Consider the following 19,674-nt stretch of genomic DNA (forward strand, 5'->3'; position numbering starts at 1 on the left):
TCATTTGCTATCTCTGTCCAGGTTTGGAAATACTTGCCGCCAATCAGCTGCATTTCACCCATAAACCCAAGTACGTACAAATAACCCCAGATGCTGAACAAATAAGAGCAAGCGAGGTGGCTGATGTGGTGTCGCTAGCTCTTGGTTTCTCAACAAACAAAGTGAGTAATAATCTGATTATTACATATTTATTATTATTTGCTATTATTCGTTAATGTTCTTGACAACAGTGTGAATTGTCAATCAGCAGGCCATAGGTCACTCGGTGCCTATAGCCAGACAGTAACCCATAAACTCAGTTAATGACGTAATCATGTGCCATCGTCTACATTTTTATAGAAGTCTTAGTACATCAAAGTTGTGGTACAAAGTATTATGGGATATTATTTCACTACAAGGTAACATGGTCCGTACGCTCCTGGAAAGTCCTTGAATTGTAAGCCTCCTGGAAAATAATGGAAACGACCTTAAACAAGAAATTAAGACCTTGATAGCCCTGGAAAATTCTTAATCCATCCATGATCAGTCGTGACATTGTAAGATGATAATGTAAAACGATATCTAAATTGATATATTTAAAACTTGAAAATAGTATCTTGGATCTCAAACGTCCTTGAAAATTGCTGAAAAAGTCCTTGAAAGTCGTTGAATTTGAAGTGACTTTGAGTGTACGGACCCTGGATAAGAATGTGGCAGATCATAATGAACAAGGCGATATAATGTAATTTCTAGCAGAAATAAGCAGAATAATTTGACCTGGTGAGCAATGTATAGCACTTTGAAGTGCTATGGAAATCCATTTATTTTCCGTGTATATGAGTTGTTTGTGACATGACTGTCGAGACGGCGAGAGTTGGCACGTGACTCAAAACCATGCACATCAGCTTAGCAGATGGTTTTGCTCGTTCCGAGATAAAAAATTCTCCGTGTTCAATCGATAGCTTGTATCATGTCACCATTCTATGGTAACCATGAAAATGGCCGACATTAATAATGTAATTAAATCATCGAAATCGCTTTTTATGAAACGGCCGTGTGTCAACAACAGCAACCAAGTTTTATGAACTTTGCGACCTCCATTTTGTCTATTAAAATTTTCCTTACGTGTGTGAAGTGATGGTCAAACACATTGGAGCATCCCGCCCCGATCATTTGCTCCTTTTCAATTTCATTTCATCAAAATATGGCGATGATTTCATAAATATTCTCGACAGACTTGTTAATTGCATCGCTCTTGCTTTAATGGTTATTGATACCAAAATTGTGTTGAAACATATCCACTGGATTCCAAAATTTCGGCTTACAAGGCAATTAATTGAAAATTTGAGTAATACCTGACACGAATTTTATTTTCTCGGCATGGACAAAATGCCGGGCGTCAGTCCACGACTGCAATACACGCCCCTCCAGACAGCATGAAGCGTAAATTTAACTGGCTAGCAATTATATACACATTATCATAATTTACTTAAAAAGGCACCTAAGCTGACATAGACTAGGTTCAAATCCTAATTTGACACTTATCAGAATTCTCCCTCAATTTAGAATTTCATGAGTGTGATATAATATATGGTTGTATGCATGTTATACATGTGTATATGTATGCATGTATGTGCAATGATTAAATTAAATGCAATAAAGAATTGGTAATACCGAGAAGGAGAAATCACAAACTGATAGTGATAAAACAAGTAATATTTAAATCAAGGTCTCAACTAAAACTTCATTAATTTGGACCCAAGCAATTACCTCAAGGACGCTTATCGGCCTTATTGTATTTCTAAATCTGTATAGCCTAGCACGGTTTAGTTCAAGTTCAACGCTGACATTTCATGGTTTGTAATTTAAAAAAGAATATTTCGACTACAAATGCTTGAATTACCAGCGGATTTCAAGGTTAAGTTAATGCAGTAGTGAATATCATTGCCCGAACACATGTACATCATTACATGATTCTATTTGTAATGAAAAATAGGAACAATAACAGAACTGTGAGACAGTTGCAGAGAGGAACTTCACGAGACTTTATCACCAAGACGGGACTTTAAAAAGCTTATTTTAATGTGGACAGGAATAGCAACAACATAGATTTCTTCACTGACGGATATTTAAGACCACTGTGTCTAACTATTTTAGGCAATAATATTTTGATTAGTCCTGCCGACGGCAGTGTGTGTGACATGCATTAAAGGATGTAACTACACCAAAGGCATAGTAGTGTATGTGTGTGTGACAAGCCTTACTTGGTTCTAACTACCAAAAGCAGTGCGTGTGTGTGTGTGTGTGACATGCATTATCTGGTTCTAACTACACAAAGCAGTGTGTGTGACATGCATTACCTGTTTCTAACTACCACAAGCTGTGTGTGTGTGTGTGTGTGGTGTGTGTGTGTGTGTGTGTGTGTGTGTGTGTGTGTGTGACATGCATTACCTGTTTCTAACTACCACAAGCTCTGTGTGTGTGTGTGTGTGTGTGTGTGTGTGTGTGTGACATGCATTACCTGGTTCTAACTACCGAAAGCACATGGTTCCAATTACTCAAAGCTGTGTGTGACCCTGCATGTACTATTAAAACCTGTCTTAGTCTATCACCAATTGGTGATAGATTAACACCAGTTAGAAGGGCAGAACACCATCGCAGAACACGGCTCCGTAAGTTGGAAGGCCAGCACACGGCTCCGTAACGTACGGATACAGAACGGTCTTCACTACGACTTACATCGATCTCGATGATCGCCTCAGCGACTGTGGATGCTAGCTAGCCAGATACGAGTACAGTGAAAGAGAACAACACGCACGTGTTGCAGAAATTCTGTAATTGATTTCATCTTATTCCAGGTGATATTACTCTAAATATTGGTTTCATTTCCGTGCGAATCATCAGGGCTATCGTGCAGAAGCTACATGTATAGTCTTTGTACGCTCATCTAATATGTCACGTCTGCTAGACAACGGTTAATGGTGTCTTCTATCTGCTCCTTGATGCTACCGAATAAAAACTATTGACGCCATTTTCTCATCGATATGCGCTTGGTTAAGGGTTATTTCTAAGTCTCTGTTATTCATCACCTCCATCGTCATGTGAAATTTTTTTCCCAAGTCGTCTGTCCTCAAGTTTGATTCCAAGTTCAAGGGAGATAGATCTCGTCACGGACCGTGATGATTACAGAACTACATATGCGGAGCAGTTGAGTAAAACGCTAGGCTTTGTAGGTTACTTCTAGCGCGGCAACCTTCCAATTCGAGTATTTTGAACACAACGAGTTGTTAACCTCTTAAGCGTTAACCATTTGGAGGACTTAACCAGCGACTAATCGCTGGATTTGATTACATTTTGGTGTAATGCTTAGTAAATCGTTGGAAGATATGTGTGTCATTTGTGTGTGCAAACGAGAATATGGTCCATAAATGCGAATGGAACGGTCATCGAGCGATAATGATTGCACTTAATACTTGGACTATGCGTTATATATATATATATATATATATATATATATATATATATATATATTATATATATATATATATATATATATATATATATATATATATATATATATATATATATATATATACACACATTAGTTTCTTGAGGCTCTGCTTGCATAATGAGGCAACCGTACTCTCTGTGCCCAAGTTCAGAGGTTGCCATAAAGCCATTATGGTGATAACCGGGAGGGCACATTGTATACATTTTGTGTATGTATATATATATATATATATATATATATATATATATATATATATATATATATATATATATATATATATATATATATATATATATGTATATATGTATATATGTGTGTGTGTGTGTGTTATATGTCTTATTAATATATAGTATATAGTATATAATATATATATATATATATATATAGTTATATATATATAGTTATATATGTACTTCGTGTTCGCTACTGTTTAAGAATAGATCGGTTCAAGACTAGAAAGATTAAATAGGATCAAAACTAGTAATATGCTAAAATGTTTTTGTTTCACTTCTCCAGGAACTCGGGTGGTCTGGTCTGTCCTCCGGCAATTTATTCCGTCGACCTAAAGCGAATGTGCTCTGCACAGTAGAGGGCGTAGAAGATATCAAATTGAACCTTGAAGGTGTCATAGCAACGTTTCCGATTGAAAAGGTTGGTTGTCACAGTAACAGAACGTCCTTTATCTACAAATCTCTTGAAGTGACGTCATCGTGGTTATTTTGGGTTGCACGTTTTGTTACTTGGTGCACGTTCACCTCCCTGTCATCATATTAAACCTCTGGGTAAAACTGGCACATTGCCAAGAGTGTTATTCATCAACCAGTCAAAGATATGCAAATCAAAATGTGACGTTTATTGTCGTCAGAAACGACGAGTCTGGCAACGCAGTGTCTTTATGGATTGACGAGGTCACCATCATCAGAGCCCACAGTGTTGCTAGTGTCTTTGTCAGTGGACCAAGTAATGAAACTCTGAAAGTCTTCACCGATCCACCCCTTTACGCATAACTAACTTATCGATATGACAAAAATGTATACACAATGCCCAGGTTTACTGTATGTCGGGTTTTTTGCTTAACGGGTGGGCGTAGTCCACAAATTAAAGGGGTCCATGACATGGCTCCACCCGTTGTGAACTCAAAATGTTCACTACGGAAACCAACGAAATATTGTATATATCCAGATCACATTAGTTTCTTGAGGCTCTGCTTGCATAATGAGGCAAATTTGCTTAATCAATTATTTTGGCTTGCATGCAATATCAAAAGAATTACAAAATTATAATAATGACTTTGTAGTAAGGTTTGGTTGCGTGACTTACTGATCATAAGCTGGTCGACATATTTAATAAATTATTGCAACTAGGCCATATCTCAAAACTGAATTCACTGCATTTGATCGGACTTGAGAGATAAAGTTGTCATACTTAGTTTTTCGTCATGAAAAAAGTTTGATGAGCATAGCATACTGATTGTAAGTTCATTTGTATAATTGATGAATTTCTGTAATTATACCCATCCCTATGCATTATACCCATCCCTATGCACAGACTAAGCCAGAAATGTACATTATTCCATTGAAAATGCATTCATCGTCACATTTCACAAGTTGGCAGCAGACTTCAACAACTTCAATAGAACTAAATAATCTTGGGAAGTGACCTTATTGCTCACTATTCATTTGTCATAAATATGCAACAAGACGTAGTCGCTAATTTTCTATGCGTAACTGTATTTCTTCTCCACACATAGGATGTACCATTCATCAGCACTGAAGCGGTTTCCCAAAATATCGAAAGTTTATTTCCACTACAGAATCCACTAACGGTTGACCTGTCATCTGATGGAAAGGTAACAGAATCAAATTGTCATAATTATAGGATAGGATAGGATAGAATAGGATAGGATACGATAGGATAGGATAGGATAGGATAGGATTGGATAGGATAGGATAGGATAGGATAGGACAGGATAGGATAGGATAGGATAGGATAGGATAGGATAGGATAGGATAGGATAGGATAGGATAGGATAGGACAGGATAGGATAGGATAGGATAGGATAGGATAGGATAGGATAGGATAGGATAAATAATTTATATAGCGCCTAGTATCCATCAGCAATGTTCACTGGCGCTTTACTCTAGGTCACAGGTAAGTTCTCTTGAAGAAATGAGTCTTAAGCAAAGATCTGAAGGTGCGGATGTCGGGAACTGATCGAATATGAGCTGGTAGTTTGTTCCATAGAATTTATGAAGTATAGGAGAAGGATCCGTAACCGTATGATTTTATCCGAGTTTGTGGAACTTTAAGTGTGGTTTGTAGACTTGATCAGAGAGATTTATCATAATGAGAATTCATGTGAAAATCATGTTAAGCATTGTCGTGAAATGTGAGAAAGAAGACTGATTAAATTCTATGTAGAGAACAATAGGTGTAGCACATCATGAAATCTGACCTTTAACCTACAAATTTACATTGTAATTACAGACAGGCATACATAAAGGTGCATTCACATAAGTTTGAATTAAAAGTGTGCACGTCAACACCTATCCATTGTTACAAGCATTCTGATTGTACGTATGGAGGTATAAAACAATATAGGTATTATCTTTAATGGCGATGCAAAGGGGTTCTCTCAACGATGAAGAATTATAAATGTTTGCAATATTGATCGTATTGTGCCTTAGGGAACAGAAAGACGAGGTCATGTTAACTATAAGTTAAGAGTATTAAAACACCAATATACAAACTGTTTGGTTAGTAGTGCACCTCACCACCGAACGTTCCTATCAATATATCGACCACAATGCGTTATATGTTTGCTTCAAGGTCAAATGCAGTCAGACCAATGCTTCATCTCTGATTTCCCAATGGTTCACGTTCATATATTCTCTAGTATTTTTTTCTTTCCATTAGCTTTTCACGCTTCATTCGAAACATCCTCATCTCTTCCGAGATGTCCCAGCTACAAGGAATCAAATACAGCCAGTACTGCTCGGCAGTCAGTTATCTGTACTCTACACCTTCAATCTGGGGTCGTTGAACTTTTCGAAAGACGCCGATTTTACCTTTCTTAGTGAGTTACAAATCGTGCAAGAAATCCTAGATGTGGTAAGTTTTAACGTGAAGTTTTTGTCGATACAAACCACAGGCGACCCAAGTATTACTGAGTTTTTCACACTGTTTTCTCTATCATTTTCTCTTCTTTCTTCATGCTCTGAATGATCGGAATAAATAAAATAAACGGTTTATATAACCTAACCTAACCTAACCTGTGACTCTTTATTTATTTTACACTCCATTACAAGGACGTATATCTCTCATACACACATGCTGTAATTAATTAGTCAACACAACTAATTATGCTAATCCGTGGACTTATCAGGGATTTTACGGGTTGGTCAACATCGCGAAAGATAGGAATGGTTACTAAAACTCCTTTTTCATTAACATCACTATCTTTCCGATGTTGACCAACCTCTGATAAGTTCACGGATTAGCATAATTAGTTGTGTTGACTAATTAATTACAGCATGTGTGTATGAGAGATATACGTCCTTGTAATGGAGTGTAAAATAAATAAAGAGTCACAGGTTAGGTTAGGTTAGGTTAGGTTAGGTTATATAAACCATTTATTTTATTTTTTTCCGATCATTCAGAGCATGAAGAAAGAAGAGAAAATGATAGAGAAAACAGTGTGAAAAACTAAGTAATACTTGGGTCGCCTGTGTACAAACTTGACTGTGTGCCGAAAAACAGTCTGATTTGAATTTTCGTAATTTTCGGGCACTGGAATTTAATACGTGCAGCTAATGACAATGGTACTATGATAATGATACTGTGATAATGACAATGGTACTATGATAATGATAATATGATAATAGTAATGATACTGTGATAATGATACTGTGATAACGATAATGATACTGTGATAATGACAATGGTACTATGATAATGATACTGTGATAATGATAATGGTATTATGATAATGATAATGATAATATGATAATAGTAATGATACTGTGATAATGGTACTATGGTAATGATACTGCGATAATGACAATGGTACTATGATAATGATACTGTGATAATGATAATGGTATACTATGATAATGATAATGATAATATGATAATAGTAATGATACTGTGATAATGGTACTGTGATAATGATAATGATACTATACAAGTGAATCCTTCTGTCAAATTACTAGCTGTCATAATTTCAAATGTCTTGAGATGAAAGAACGAATAAAAATGTGTGCCTTTTTCAAATACGAATTTTTTAGAGATGATTATCTGAAATAATTTGATAGGGAAGACTAGTTCACCAATTGGATTTAGCTGCCGAAGTTCTTCGTGTGTAATATTTATGCATGATCTGAAGGGATGACTTGTGACACTTCTATAGGTTTTACCATTCTTTGCGCTCATCGAAAGTCACGTTGTCACACCAGTGTTTCCTGCGTAGAACAACAGTTTCGACGTAAATATCTTGCCATCAGAGAAAAAAACGTCTTGGTCGTGTGTGTTTTGCCTTAAGACACACGCATATCCATTGATTGCCAACCGCACGCATGTTCGTTTACATACATAGCGCACATACATACATACATACATACATACATACATACATACATACATACATACATACCGCACATACCGCACATACATACATACTGAATACATACATACTAAATACATACATACACACACACACACACACACACACACACACATACATATATACATACATACATACATACATACATACATACATACATACATACATACATACAGACAGACAGACAGACAGACAGACACACAGACACACAGACGTACATACTAAATACATAACTCAATATATACATCGTTATCGTCGAGCGCCCTTGTCCATACGGCGACCTATCAAGCTCATGATCATTACTTCTAATGATTAGGCAAGACTGTCGTTTCCGCAGAAAATGCGATCATTTTAAACAAAAGCGACATTATCGAATCCCCTATTTACTCAGCGCACTCAACCTTCAATGACCGATTTACGATATATAAGCGATAACGTGACTTGTATTTCCTGTTTTACGCATGCGTGAGTTGGAATCATTGTTATTTGCATATATATATATATACAATAACAACATCAGGCGGTAATATGACCGCCATTTGCACGCCCTCGGGTGTTTTAAGTAAACTCGGGTTAAAATAACGGACCAGGGCTGCAATATCACGTACGGTCGATATATGAGGCATTTTTTAATGATTATTGCGTGTCACCATGTAGCTACGTACATTATTTTTGTTCTTTCTTTTCCGGTTCATGTTACACTCACTATATGTGACCTGTAAATCAACTTGAATCTAAAACCTCGCGGAAGCTGTCATAATCGAAATTATCATAAAAAAGTCACGGACACTAATCATTTTAAGTTCGAACGTAGTGTATAATTTATTGTTCCCTCGATGGTCCATCGGCACAGCATTTGCGTCGAAGTCGCTCTCATAAAAATAGCTTTTTCCTGGTCGCGTTTCACAGACGTCGAAAACTGTAGACATTATCTGATGATTGTAGGCGTACATGGATAATGTTTCTGAAAGCACAAATAAGGACAACATCCATGAGTGAGACAAAACTTGCCCTTTGAGTGAAATACTTGCGCAAAACAAGATTAAACGGTCGTTAACATGAACGGTACTGTCACCTTTTCATGCAGTTCATTGGTAATTTATTTCGAATTTATGAACAGATTGTGATATTAAGACGATGAGAAACTGCAGAATATCGTGGAAATACCTACAGCTACTCATTTCCCAGATAGAACTTTTCCGCCCTACTTGTTACCTTTCCGTAAAATTCCAACGAAACAGAAACGAGTTTGGACATTCCACCAAACTTGGGTCAATATCATTCATTGTATTTCACCAAATTGGAATCTTGCAGACCATTGATTCTATGTTCAATAATAACTGCGTTTCGAACAGGCGTAAGGGAAAATAATGTTTCTGTAAACAAGCCCTCGGGGAATAGGGCAGGTTAGTCGGGAACTTTTTAATTTTCTACTTTTATTTCAATGTGATCCTATAATACATGTAAGAGAAATTTTTCCACAAAACCATGCGTGTTTTTCGAAAATGCCAAAAAGTGTAAAGTTGGAAGGGTTTTAAATAGAGTAGCTCAGGTTACCGGAAGCACAAATATGTTGTTTCCTTGACCTCACCTTGATCCCATATTTTTTAAGTTCTGACTTTTCCATCGCAAGACCAAAATGAGTGAATGTCTCATTATAGGATTCCAAGATGCACAGAATATTGCAGCTACTAGACCGTAGATCCCATTCCCAGGGTCAATTCTCTTTTTACAGAAGTTTTTCACCTCACCATGCATAATCGGCCATTTGACTGTGTAACAGAAACCATTCCTTATACTGTTTATAATGTTAACGCAAGGTAACAACTATGTCAGCAAGGAACAATTGCTAGCGTTGATAATGACATCCTGTGTGACCCCGTCTCATATACCACATTTTCACGATGTGCAATTAAAACGATATCCGGGCTATTTCTCACGTATTTCCCCCTTCCCTTGATATAGATATCCGAAAATAAGCACCTGACACAAGATGGCGTTCCTGACATTTTCACGTTCTCGTTTGGAGGAATGAACCATCTCATACGTACCTACGGCAGTAAGTCCAGCCAGGTCCGAGATGGTATTGACGTACTGTCGAGTTTCCTAAACAGGGTAAGAAGAACTCGACAAAATCAAAATGGCAAATTTAGTCACAAGTTTTTAGAGCTATCATCCACTGCTTTACATAGGAAGCTCGGAAAGATACTTTCCAAATTGTTCATTAGATATCCTTGAATAAGGATATGTACGTTGATATGATGAATTTGTTCACTTCAAAATTCCACTTATACTTGCATACATTATTCTACCTAAATTAAGGTTGATTACAATGACAACACAATAATTTCAAAAGGAATATAAACCGTTTTCATAATGGAGATGTTAATAAGAGGTTTGATGTCACATTCTGTAAGGATTAGATCCAGATCTGCTCCGTTTTCTTTTTTCAAAAGGTCATGGCAAGATGACCTTTAGCTGAAATGTCACCAAGACTCACTTGATGTTTTGTCTGTTCGGAAAAGATATGATACCAGTAAAAGTAAACTCTTTGATGAACGAATAACCTTCACGCCGATGAAATCTCTTTAAAAAAAATACTGATTTCTTCTCATGTTGAATTTACACCAAGATTTCTGTCATGGAAGATAAAACATTGAAACGAATGCATTTTAAATAAAATACTTGTTGTAACATCGAATCTAAACGAAAATTTATCTCGTTTGGTGAAATTAGACACCCTGCTCTTAAAATAGCTTGTACAAATTCTGTCGTCAGCCTAATTTCTGCCAACCTTATCTTGGTTTCAGTTGATGACGACCCTGAAAGCATTGTACGGTGACGACATTGTGGCCGAAGTGGCAACTTTGACCCCTAATGACCCTATACTGGTGAGACAACGCAGGCAGAGCGAACATGGAGACACGCGCACGCATGAATTTGAGGTAAGTGTCTGTGAGAGCGAAAACACAGCGTTGGTACTGTAGATTTTGCTGGTTTTCAAGGATGAAGAAGGTATTCCACTGTATCCCCAAGGATTGGTTAACATCTAAAATGCAAATTATGAATTGAAATACATACTTGTTTTAGCTACTTTGAATCACATTTATTTTTATTAGATATGCCGACACAAAGTGTTGCATCGAATTAATAATTAGTTAAAATTACGAAGAGACACCGGTCTCAGTGTCTCCTATCTACGTTGATTCAACTCAAAGAGTCGGTAGATGGCTAGACCATGCAATATCATGAGAACGCAATCTCCGTCTGAACATTCCTGGTGAATGTAAATTAAATTAGTAAAGTTAACAAATAAAGATCTGCAAACCTACAGTATTGAAAAGTCATCCCATCAAGGCATTCCAAATTTATGAGAACTTGTCTGACAAATGTCATTGAGAACTTGCATTACAAAACAAAGAGTGGTTAACACACAGAACAGACAAAGACATATGATTTGGCGGTCCTCAACTTAGATATAAACAAATATCTAGGTAGCCATGGCATAGTATCAATATGAAGAGACAAAAGCGTTTTTCCAAATAACTGAACGTTAATGTGCATCTTTGATATTCTTTGAATTGGTCATTTTTGTACGTCCCAGTGTGACAATCACAGTCTTTTACTGTCGTATGCAGATAAGAATGAACAGCGAATTTGATCTAAATGTTGCCACACTTGTGTGATTGGTTTGTAAAGTTGTTCCAAAACTTGCCTCAGAAGTTGCACTGACTTGTTGTAACTGCGGTGAAAATCAAAGAGCTTTTATGGACCCATAATAAACACATAGGAGTAAGGAATAGAATATTCATCATTAGTCTTAATTTAAGAAAAACGTGATTGGAACTAATTTGGGAGAATTGAATATTCATATTTTTCAAATTTCTCAAAAGTGTTATGTGCCGTATAGCTGAATTTTGCAATATTACAAATTACTCATAAGAACAAGTGCTTAATGTAAAAAGAGAAGCAGATAAGCTTATATTTGCAGATTAAATCGACATTACTTCACCATTCAATTATCCCAAATTAGTTCCAATCGTGTTGAAACTATAATTTGTGTAGATTGCCATAATTTACCCTCAAACCATTACACATCTTCTTCAATTACTCAAACACACCTTCCTGAAAACTAAATTTAAATTTTCTCCGCTATTGCAGAGTTCTGCAGATGTTGATCCCTCTGATTTCAACGTGGCCAAATCTACATCAGAAGACTTTCCATCACTTTTCCACATTGTTCTCTGGATTTCTGTGTTCTGGATTCTGACCATTTTTGTGATTTGTTTTCTGATGTGGTACATGGATCCTGGTGATACCATCATCTACAGAATGACAAGTCAGAGAATCAAGACAGAATAAAGCCAGAGGTGCCAGTATACTGTCTGTGAGGGCGTGCTCTTTGTGATGGTGTCTGTCAGGATGAAAATTCGCCTGTAGGGTTGTGGGATAGTTTTGTCAATGAAGTGCTTCTAAAATTCTTATATCCATGTTTCTAATGTTCTGATCAAATAAGGTCGATACTGAAACGTGAAGAAAATGGCAGTTGTTATATTCCTGACTTTTTGCTCCCACAACATTAAAAGTAATTCCAGTGAAACCATTCCTCCACACATTTAAGTCAAACATTTAGTTTCGTCTGTCCGATAGAATGTGCCATGATGTGAACGTGAAACGTATTTGTCATGACATTATTTTATATTTTGATAAGCTGCATATTTTGACATAGCTGAGCATCTATTTGCAGAGAATTATTTCTTAATTGAAGTTGTATAAGTTAGAGGTCCACGATACCTTTTGCTCAGCAAAGCCTCTGAAATGTCGAAATATTTACAATGACATCGGAAAGAGAGCTATAATTCCGATGCAGTAATTAATGTTTGTATATATTCAGAATCTGATCATTGTTTTGAAAAGAAAATCATACTTTGTCTGAACAACTGTGAGACTGACTTCATTCTTATTTCTTGTTAGAATTTTCATCTTTAAAATCAGTTACCATGGCGATAGACATGTTGCCATGGTACTACTTTCTGAGCTTTCTCTGCAATGAGACCATAAACTTTCGGTGAACTTAACCCAGAGTCTAGAATACGGGGTTTACCCAACAACAAGGACATGACCGGTTCTGGTATCTTGGTCACGTGCCAATCCTACCTATTGACTCCCACGCTCCGTTGCCCTAGCCTTCTAGTTACGTGATCAATGTTTTGTAAAAATGTAAGTTATTCTTCAACTGAAAAATGTTTTTAAAAAGGACCAATGACATAATTTGGATGTAGCTTTGTAATATACAGTAATAGACAATATTGAAATTTGATGTCATCACATACTGTCAGTGTACAATACTTATAATGCTTATTGAGTCGCGATGACTCTTTGTGTTCATGTGAAACGACGCATAGACGCGAGCAATCAACCAATGGGGTGGGGGATGGCCCTCCATGCTTTATTGATGGCTTCTTATTTTTACATTAGAGGATGATTTTGTTAATGCTACAAAAGAGAGTAATATTAATTTATCGAGCGAGATTCCAAAAATAGTAATACTTGCTTGTAGAGATAGAAATTTTGTGGAGAATAGTAAAAATGGAATTTAGATAAATGTACTAGGTCGCCTTCTCCTATATCTGTTTGAGTTTGATGTTCATGGTGAGATGGTCTAAATATAACGCACTGTAAATGTCATTTGTCGATAATAACTCTGACCAAACAGTGATGAGATAATGAGGTAAAGCGTTTAAAAAAGCGTACCATAAAACTTTCAAGAAGATAGTAAATTGTCCTCACTGTCTATGATTTTTTGTGAGGTCACCTATGCAAACTATGAAATGTTGGGGTTTTTGTAGAAATGTAGATAATAATTCTGTTGAATGTTAATGTCAAAGATTTGAATATTTCTGTATTCTGGTATGTCCCGATAAGTTCGTGGTGAAATAAAGCGTGAACCGAAGCAGTTCAACAAGAAAACGCCCTCACTGTGTGACCCGTCATTTTTTTCTAAGAGTGGGTTGAAATGAAACACTGAGTATTACTTAGCCAAATAAGACGGCTTTGCCGGAGACGGTAGAGTGTACGTATTTAGAGCAGTGTGTGTGGTTGATTATCGAAGTGCAAAATTGCAACTGAATAACTGGATGATCTCTACAGCTTGATCCGAATCACTGATACACTGATAAGAAAGTTGAAAATTTTCTATATTTTCTGTTTCCCGCGTCCAACTTTTGTGCTTCCTGCGTCAACGTTTCGGTAACAAATGCCAAACATTTTGGTCTCGCAAATTTTGTGTTCTCAACTTACACGTTCGGTAGAGGCTGTAGTCATCCCGCAACGTTGGCAAATCCACTTCCATTATTCGCCCTGTGGAATTACCAATCCTAACCGCAGAGTTAGTATTAACATTCAATACTGAAATACTAATACACAAAATTTTCATCGAAGAGCTTTTCTGATGACACTTTCATTAACAGTTGTTGCTGTTCTTGAAATTCACTTGACCATTGAGTGCACTGTTTGTTTTATGTTCGTATCTTCTAATCGTAGTCACTACATCTTGATCACTGTCGAACTCCAACTAATTGACGATTGAGGGCGTGATTGGTGCAGCGAAACACATAACGATCATTCACGCCAATATGAAAAGTTGTACATCAACTTATCCTGGTAACTAAATTTATTTTACGTAAATTGATGAATCTATGAACTGAGCTTTCCATCGCTGTGGTCATTGCTTATCGTGACACTTCGGACCATTTATATTAAATCCAAATTTCAAAATATTCACAATCTAAGTCGTAGTAGCTGTACATGTCTCTTAAGAATTCAAAAAGTTAACTGCTCGAGGGACTTCGTTACGATCAAATAAACGATTCCGCAGGCGAAACCCATCTTCGACTGAAACAGCTTCACGACAATTTTACAAGAATTTCAGATCTATCAGTTTTTCATGAAACTTGAGTGTCATTATTTTGTTTGAAAGAGAATTGCTGCGAATAGCAAAGTGTGTTTTCTGTATTCACTGTAAAATGAAAGACATTCTTATTCTCAGATTCGTCTGTTCACGAATAAATTTCACTATGACATATTTTCCTTTAATCATTATACCCTGATGCTTAGCCTGTCTTTCCTATTCAAGATAAATTAACACAACTGATTAAATGTTCATATTAAAACCAAATCTGGAAACGGAACGATTTAAATAAGACAAGTTTTATGACTGTCATTGAAGTGCATTCTATGGGGGAAAATAATTGTTTTCTATTTACGAAAAACTAAGACGGTGAAAGTTTTTTACACCAAGAGCTTTAAAATGAGCACCAACAAGTGGTAGGTATGAAAAGGATGGGAGAAGTTTGAGAGTCCGAATATCTGTCCCCGAGGCGCGTTCTACCTTAATAGTTCTCGAAAGACATAAAGCTAAAGAGTTGACAAGTAATTGATATACATAACCTCACCAAGCTAATTGATGTAAACGCAACGAACAAGCTCGAAAGCCCAGATCACAACAGATAGTATGGCAAATCACGGAGGCGTATTAAATCAGCAGCAATATCTACAGGTTCTGGATCTTTTCCTCGGTATTAAATGTGATGTCTTATTTGCCGTAGCCTGAAGAATCAAAGTAAAACACTAACCAATTTCCTCCTTTTTGTCAGATATCGCCCTCTATGGTGCATGCTGTATAGTTGATTACATAGCTCAATCAATAAGACATTTTCTTTTACGCCCAGGTAACAGCTGAAAGTATGGCTCTGGCCAACTCAAATCATTCACATACCAGTGTAGTTCATACATTGTCATCTCAACAGATAATTTGATGACGGAAGTGCGAACATGTCAGTGTCAATGCATCGGCAATTATGCGAAGTGATGTGCATCTAATATGTTCATAGTATATTTTTTATAATATTTTTGGTATGTATCATTATTCTTGGTGTTTATGTACTTATTATAATTTAGATCTTGTATGAACAGAAAGAATTTGATTGCGATGTAGAAGTTTAGAATATATGTCTTTCAGTTTCCTATTATTTTACTATTTCAGACAAATTTTCCAAATGCTTATAAGAACAAAAAAACGACAAAAGACTCAATGGCAATAGTGGCACTCCATATTGCACTGAAGATTTCGCACCCCTTGAGGATGTCACCGCCGACAGAGAGGGGAAAGGCGGCACTTAGTCCATAGAGTCAATTCAAATCTCAAGGTCAAAGCCTGGTAGCCCGGTACGAGTCTGTCAAGACGCACCTGGGATAAATGTTTTTCATACCCCCTTTGTGTTAAAATGACGATGTGAACAGCTTAACTCTGTGTTCAGTTTTTTAAGTTATACCGACAATGATAAAAACACTGAAAAGCCGAAAGAATTGTGTCTCGGATATGTAAGTTTTGTCTACACATTGATGATAGCTGGAAAGACAGAACGCAGAACGTCTAGACAATGTTCGTGACTATTATATTATGCAGAATTAGAAAGTCTTGGTCTTACCTTTATTGTGCAGCGCTACAGAGGTCATTCACTTTAACATTAACTTTGTTATTATTATGTAATATGTCAAAAGATTGTACACTTGTTACCTTTCGCCCACTTTCGTCATTATTGACCATATACTTATATTATTTTGTCTTGTGACCAATAAGTCAAGAATTCATCAAGAAAAACTTAAATGATAATGATATTGACGTAGCAGTGTGACAGGGTCTGATTACGCATGATATTCACATGTACAATAGATGATATGATGAGTTTACATCTCGATAGTGTATGCAAATAGCCACTTACATAAGAGGCAGTTTGACGAAGAAGGAAAAACACCTGGCAGTATGTAGCATCCATGTATAGAAATAAACAGTGTTATCTTGGAAGACATGAAGCCAATGCTGTGTCTGTACGACCTCGATCTCGCTGGCTATTCCCTGATGAGAGACGGTAAACTGCAATACAACATCACTAAAGTTGAACATTTGCATAAATTTGCATACGGAAAATTAGGCATAAATTAGCCAGGACCTTCACACACAGAACACTTTAAGTGACCTTACCCACAATTATCCATGATCTGTACACACGGAGACCACTCATTGAACTGAAGCAAATTTTCTTCTGTACACAGAACAGCTCGGTCCATATTTCAAATTTCTGACAGCATTTTTTTATTATCATAATTCTCTTGTTCCCCACTTTGAATAATGAGAAGATCAACCCCTTTTCCACGGAGGTGGTAGCAATTTTGTAATTTTGTCAACAGATACTTGTGACATCAATACACAATATTTTCAAGAAAACAAAGGTAATAACTTGCATCTGTGTCAAGAAAAAGAAAGGGTATTGATTTTTTCGGATGTTCATGACAAAGGAAATCCACATGTTTAACAGGTGGTATGATGAGACCATCTCAGTTGCTGATAACTTTACCTTAAAAAGTGTACAATATTCGGCACCTACAAACATCGCCTTCATATTCAATTTACTCTTGAATTTTAAACATAATTAATAATTTTTGGGCATATTTTTAACAATTAATCTTGAAATTAAATTCTAAGTTTCAAATTGTTCGGAAATTGGTAAAACTGAATTAACCTTTTGCAAACAATGCATGAGTGCACAAATCAAGGGGAATCATGGGTAACCTATGTGCTGCACTCTTTACAACTAAACAATTTACACTTTGAATAGAGACCTTGTTTCACAGTAGACGCTGCGTACTCACACTGAACGATGAGCAACTAGCTAGCTAGTCGGATGAGACCAGGATTTTTTCATACGATCGAAAGTGTACTCTCTTTAGAGTAAGGTCTTTTCTGTAAACTGAATGTATACTCAATTAGAACTATTTCAGCACGTTCTTCACCAAGTGTGCATCACACTAACTAGCATCGTTTATTTAAAGAGTTTGTTATTATTTCAAAGACGTACTTCGATTATTCCCCTTGGTGTGAACAGCTTTAAAGCTAAATTACGTTTCCAAATTATAGCGACGGCGCCTGGTGTAAGAGGTTGTAGTTACGTCATCAGAGTCGAATATTCCCGATCGTATCCAATAATAGTTCTTTTAACTGTTCCATGATGCATTGCGCGCTAGGGTATACAAGGCGTACATTACTCATAGAACTTTTAGCTGTAGGGTATACGCAAGGTGTGTTACTCATAGAACACTATATATGACAGGGTACACCCTGACTTACATTTTTATCGCCAATAGATACAGAAGACACGTGGCAATTTGTGGCATTGAACATTTGTGTCAATCTTGTATAACAATCCGTTGTACAACACAAAATCAGTATGTTTTTGTTGTTTTGAGTGTGTATGCAGTGTTTCATCCAGCCACAACAATGCATTGTGGGATAACCGGGAAAAGGTCTATTATCGGCATATAATTTTCAAATTCATCGATGCACGCGGTTATAAAAGAGGATAATAATATCTATTGATCTCATGTCAAATCACTCTCCCTAAGCAGAACTTCACACAAATTGCTGAATTGGAAAGATAGAGGTGCGTTGGCGTTTTAAGGTAGATACCGCTTCAAAGATATCCTTCAACAATTCTTCCTCTTGATGTTAGCGTTTTCTCTTGAAGCCATGATTATACACACACCGTGTGCCTCAACGACAGCAATGACCCAGAAGAGACACTGCATGACATGATAGATCGTATGTTGCGTTGAGGCTCATGTAGACAAGCGACTCAAAATATCTCCACGTGTATTTTTGTATGTGCCTATTTTCAGAGTCTTTATAAACAGTAATTGCGTGCATTGTGTGCGCAAACTACTGCAATTAATGAAAGAACTTCGACGTCCTAAAATATTCAAATAAAACTTATGGAGGTTATTCACACAGACAACGGTAATTACAGAAGTTTCAGCGTTAAATAATTATGACAAATTTTAATCGTATTAATATTTTACTGTAGAGTGACGATTCGACGTTCAACAGAGAGCAGTTATTGCCACACTGTTCGATATCAGTCTGGAATTGCATAAATATAAATTAATCAGTCAGAGAACCAGCAAATCAATCAATCAGTCAATTAACCAACAATCCGATCAATCGATCGGTCAATCAAACAGTTTAGCCGAAACGACGCCTCAAGTCTTGTCACGTAAGCCTTTTTGTGTTCTCTTGGTCCTTAATGCCTCATATATAGATAGATAGATAGATAGATAGATAGATAGATAGATAGAGTGATAGATAGAGTGATTAATTGATTGACTGATCGATCGATCGGTACGTCGATAGATGCATAGATACATGGATAGGGAAGAGGTGTAGGCCCATGTAGGCCCTATTATGCGAGTAAAAATATTTCAGTCGTAACTCGACAACACTCTAGATTAATGCACAGTGATATATTGCCATATATTATTATGTGTTTGAAAGCATTACATGTAATGAAAGTACTAGTCCTCAAACTTTATACGGACAGCAGGACATGCAGCGAGGCTAACGTGCAACGATGCAAGGCTAATCACAACCGTGCCAACGATGATGGCGCTGTGCACTCATCGCTGACGTGAGCGGGTACGCGTACGTCAGCAATCAGCTGCCGTGTGCAGA

The 19,674-nt window shown here is 36.7% G+C and overlaps 1 protein-coding gene across 1 annotated transcript in view; it reads left to right on the forward strand.

Moving 5' to 3' along the window:
* LOC139119495 (renin receptor-like) overlaps nucleotides 1-14,085 on the forward strand; it is a 51,155-nt gene extending 37,070 nt beyond the window's left edge. The window contains exons 2-8 of the mRNA XM_070683351.1: nucleotides 22-161; nucleotides 4,007-4,141; nucleotides 5,241-5,339; nucleotides 6,407-6,601; nucleotides 10,077-10,226; nucleotides 10,922-11,056; nucleotides 12,273-14,085. Coding sequence (XP_070539452.1) covers nucleotides 22-161; nucleotides 4,007-4,141; nucleotides 5,241-5,339; nucleotides 6,407-6,601; nucleotides 10,077-10,226; nucleotides 10,922-11,056; nucleotides 12,273-12,473 — 1,055 coding nt within the window. The 3' untranslated portion in view covers nucleotides 12,474-14,085. The remainder of the gene's footprint in view (nucleotides 1-21; nucleotides 162-4,006; nucleotides 4,142-5,240; nucleotides 5,340-6,406; nucleotides 6,602-10,076; nucleotides 10,227-10,921; nucleotides 11,057-12,272) is intronic.
* Nucleotides 14,086-19,674: the final 5,589 nt, after the last annotated feature.

This window comes from Ptychodera flava, chromosome 19, assembly GCF_041260155.1.
Source record: "Ptychodera flava strain L36383 chromosome 19, AS_Pfla_20210202, whole genome shotgun sequence".
Lineage (NCBI taxonomy): Eukaryota > Metazoa > Hemichordata > Enteropneusta > Ptychoderidae > Ptychodera > Ptychodera flava.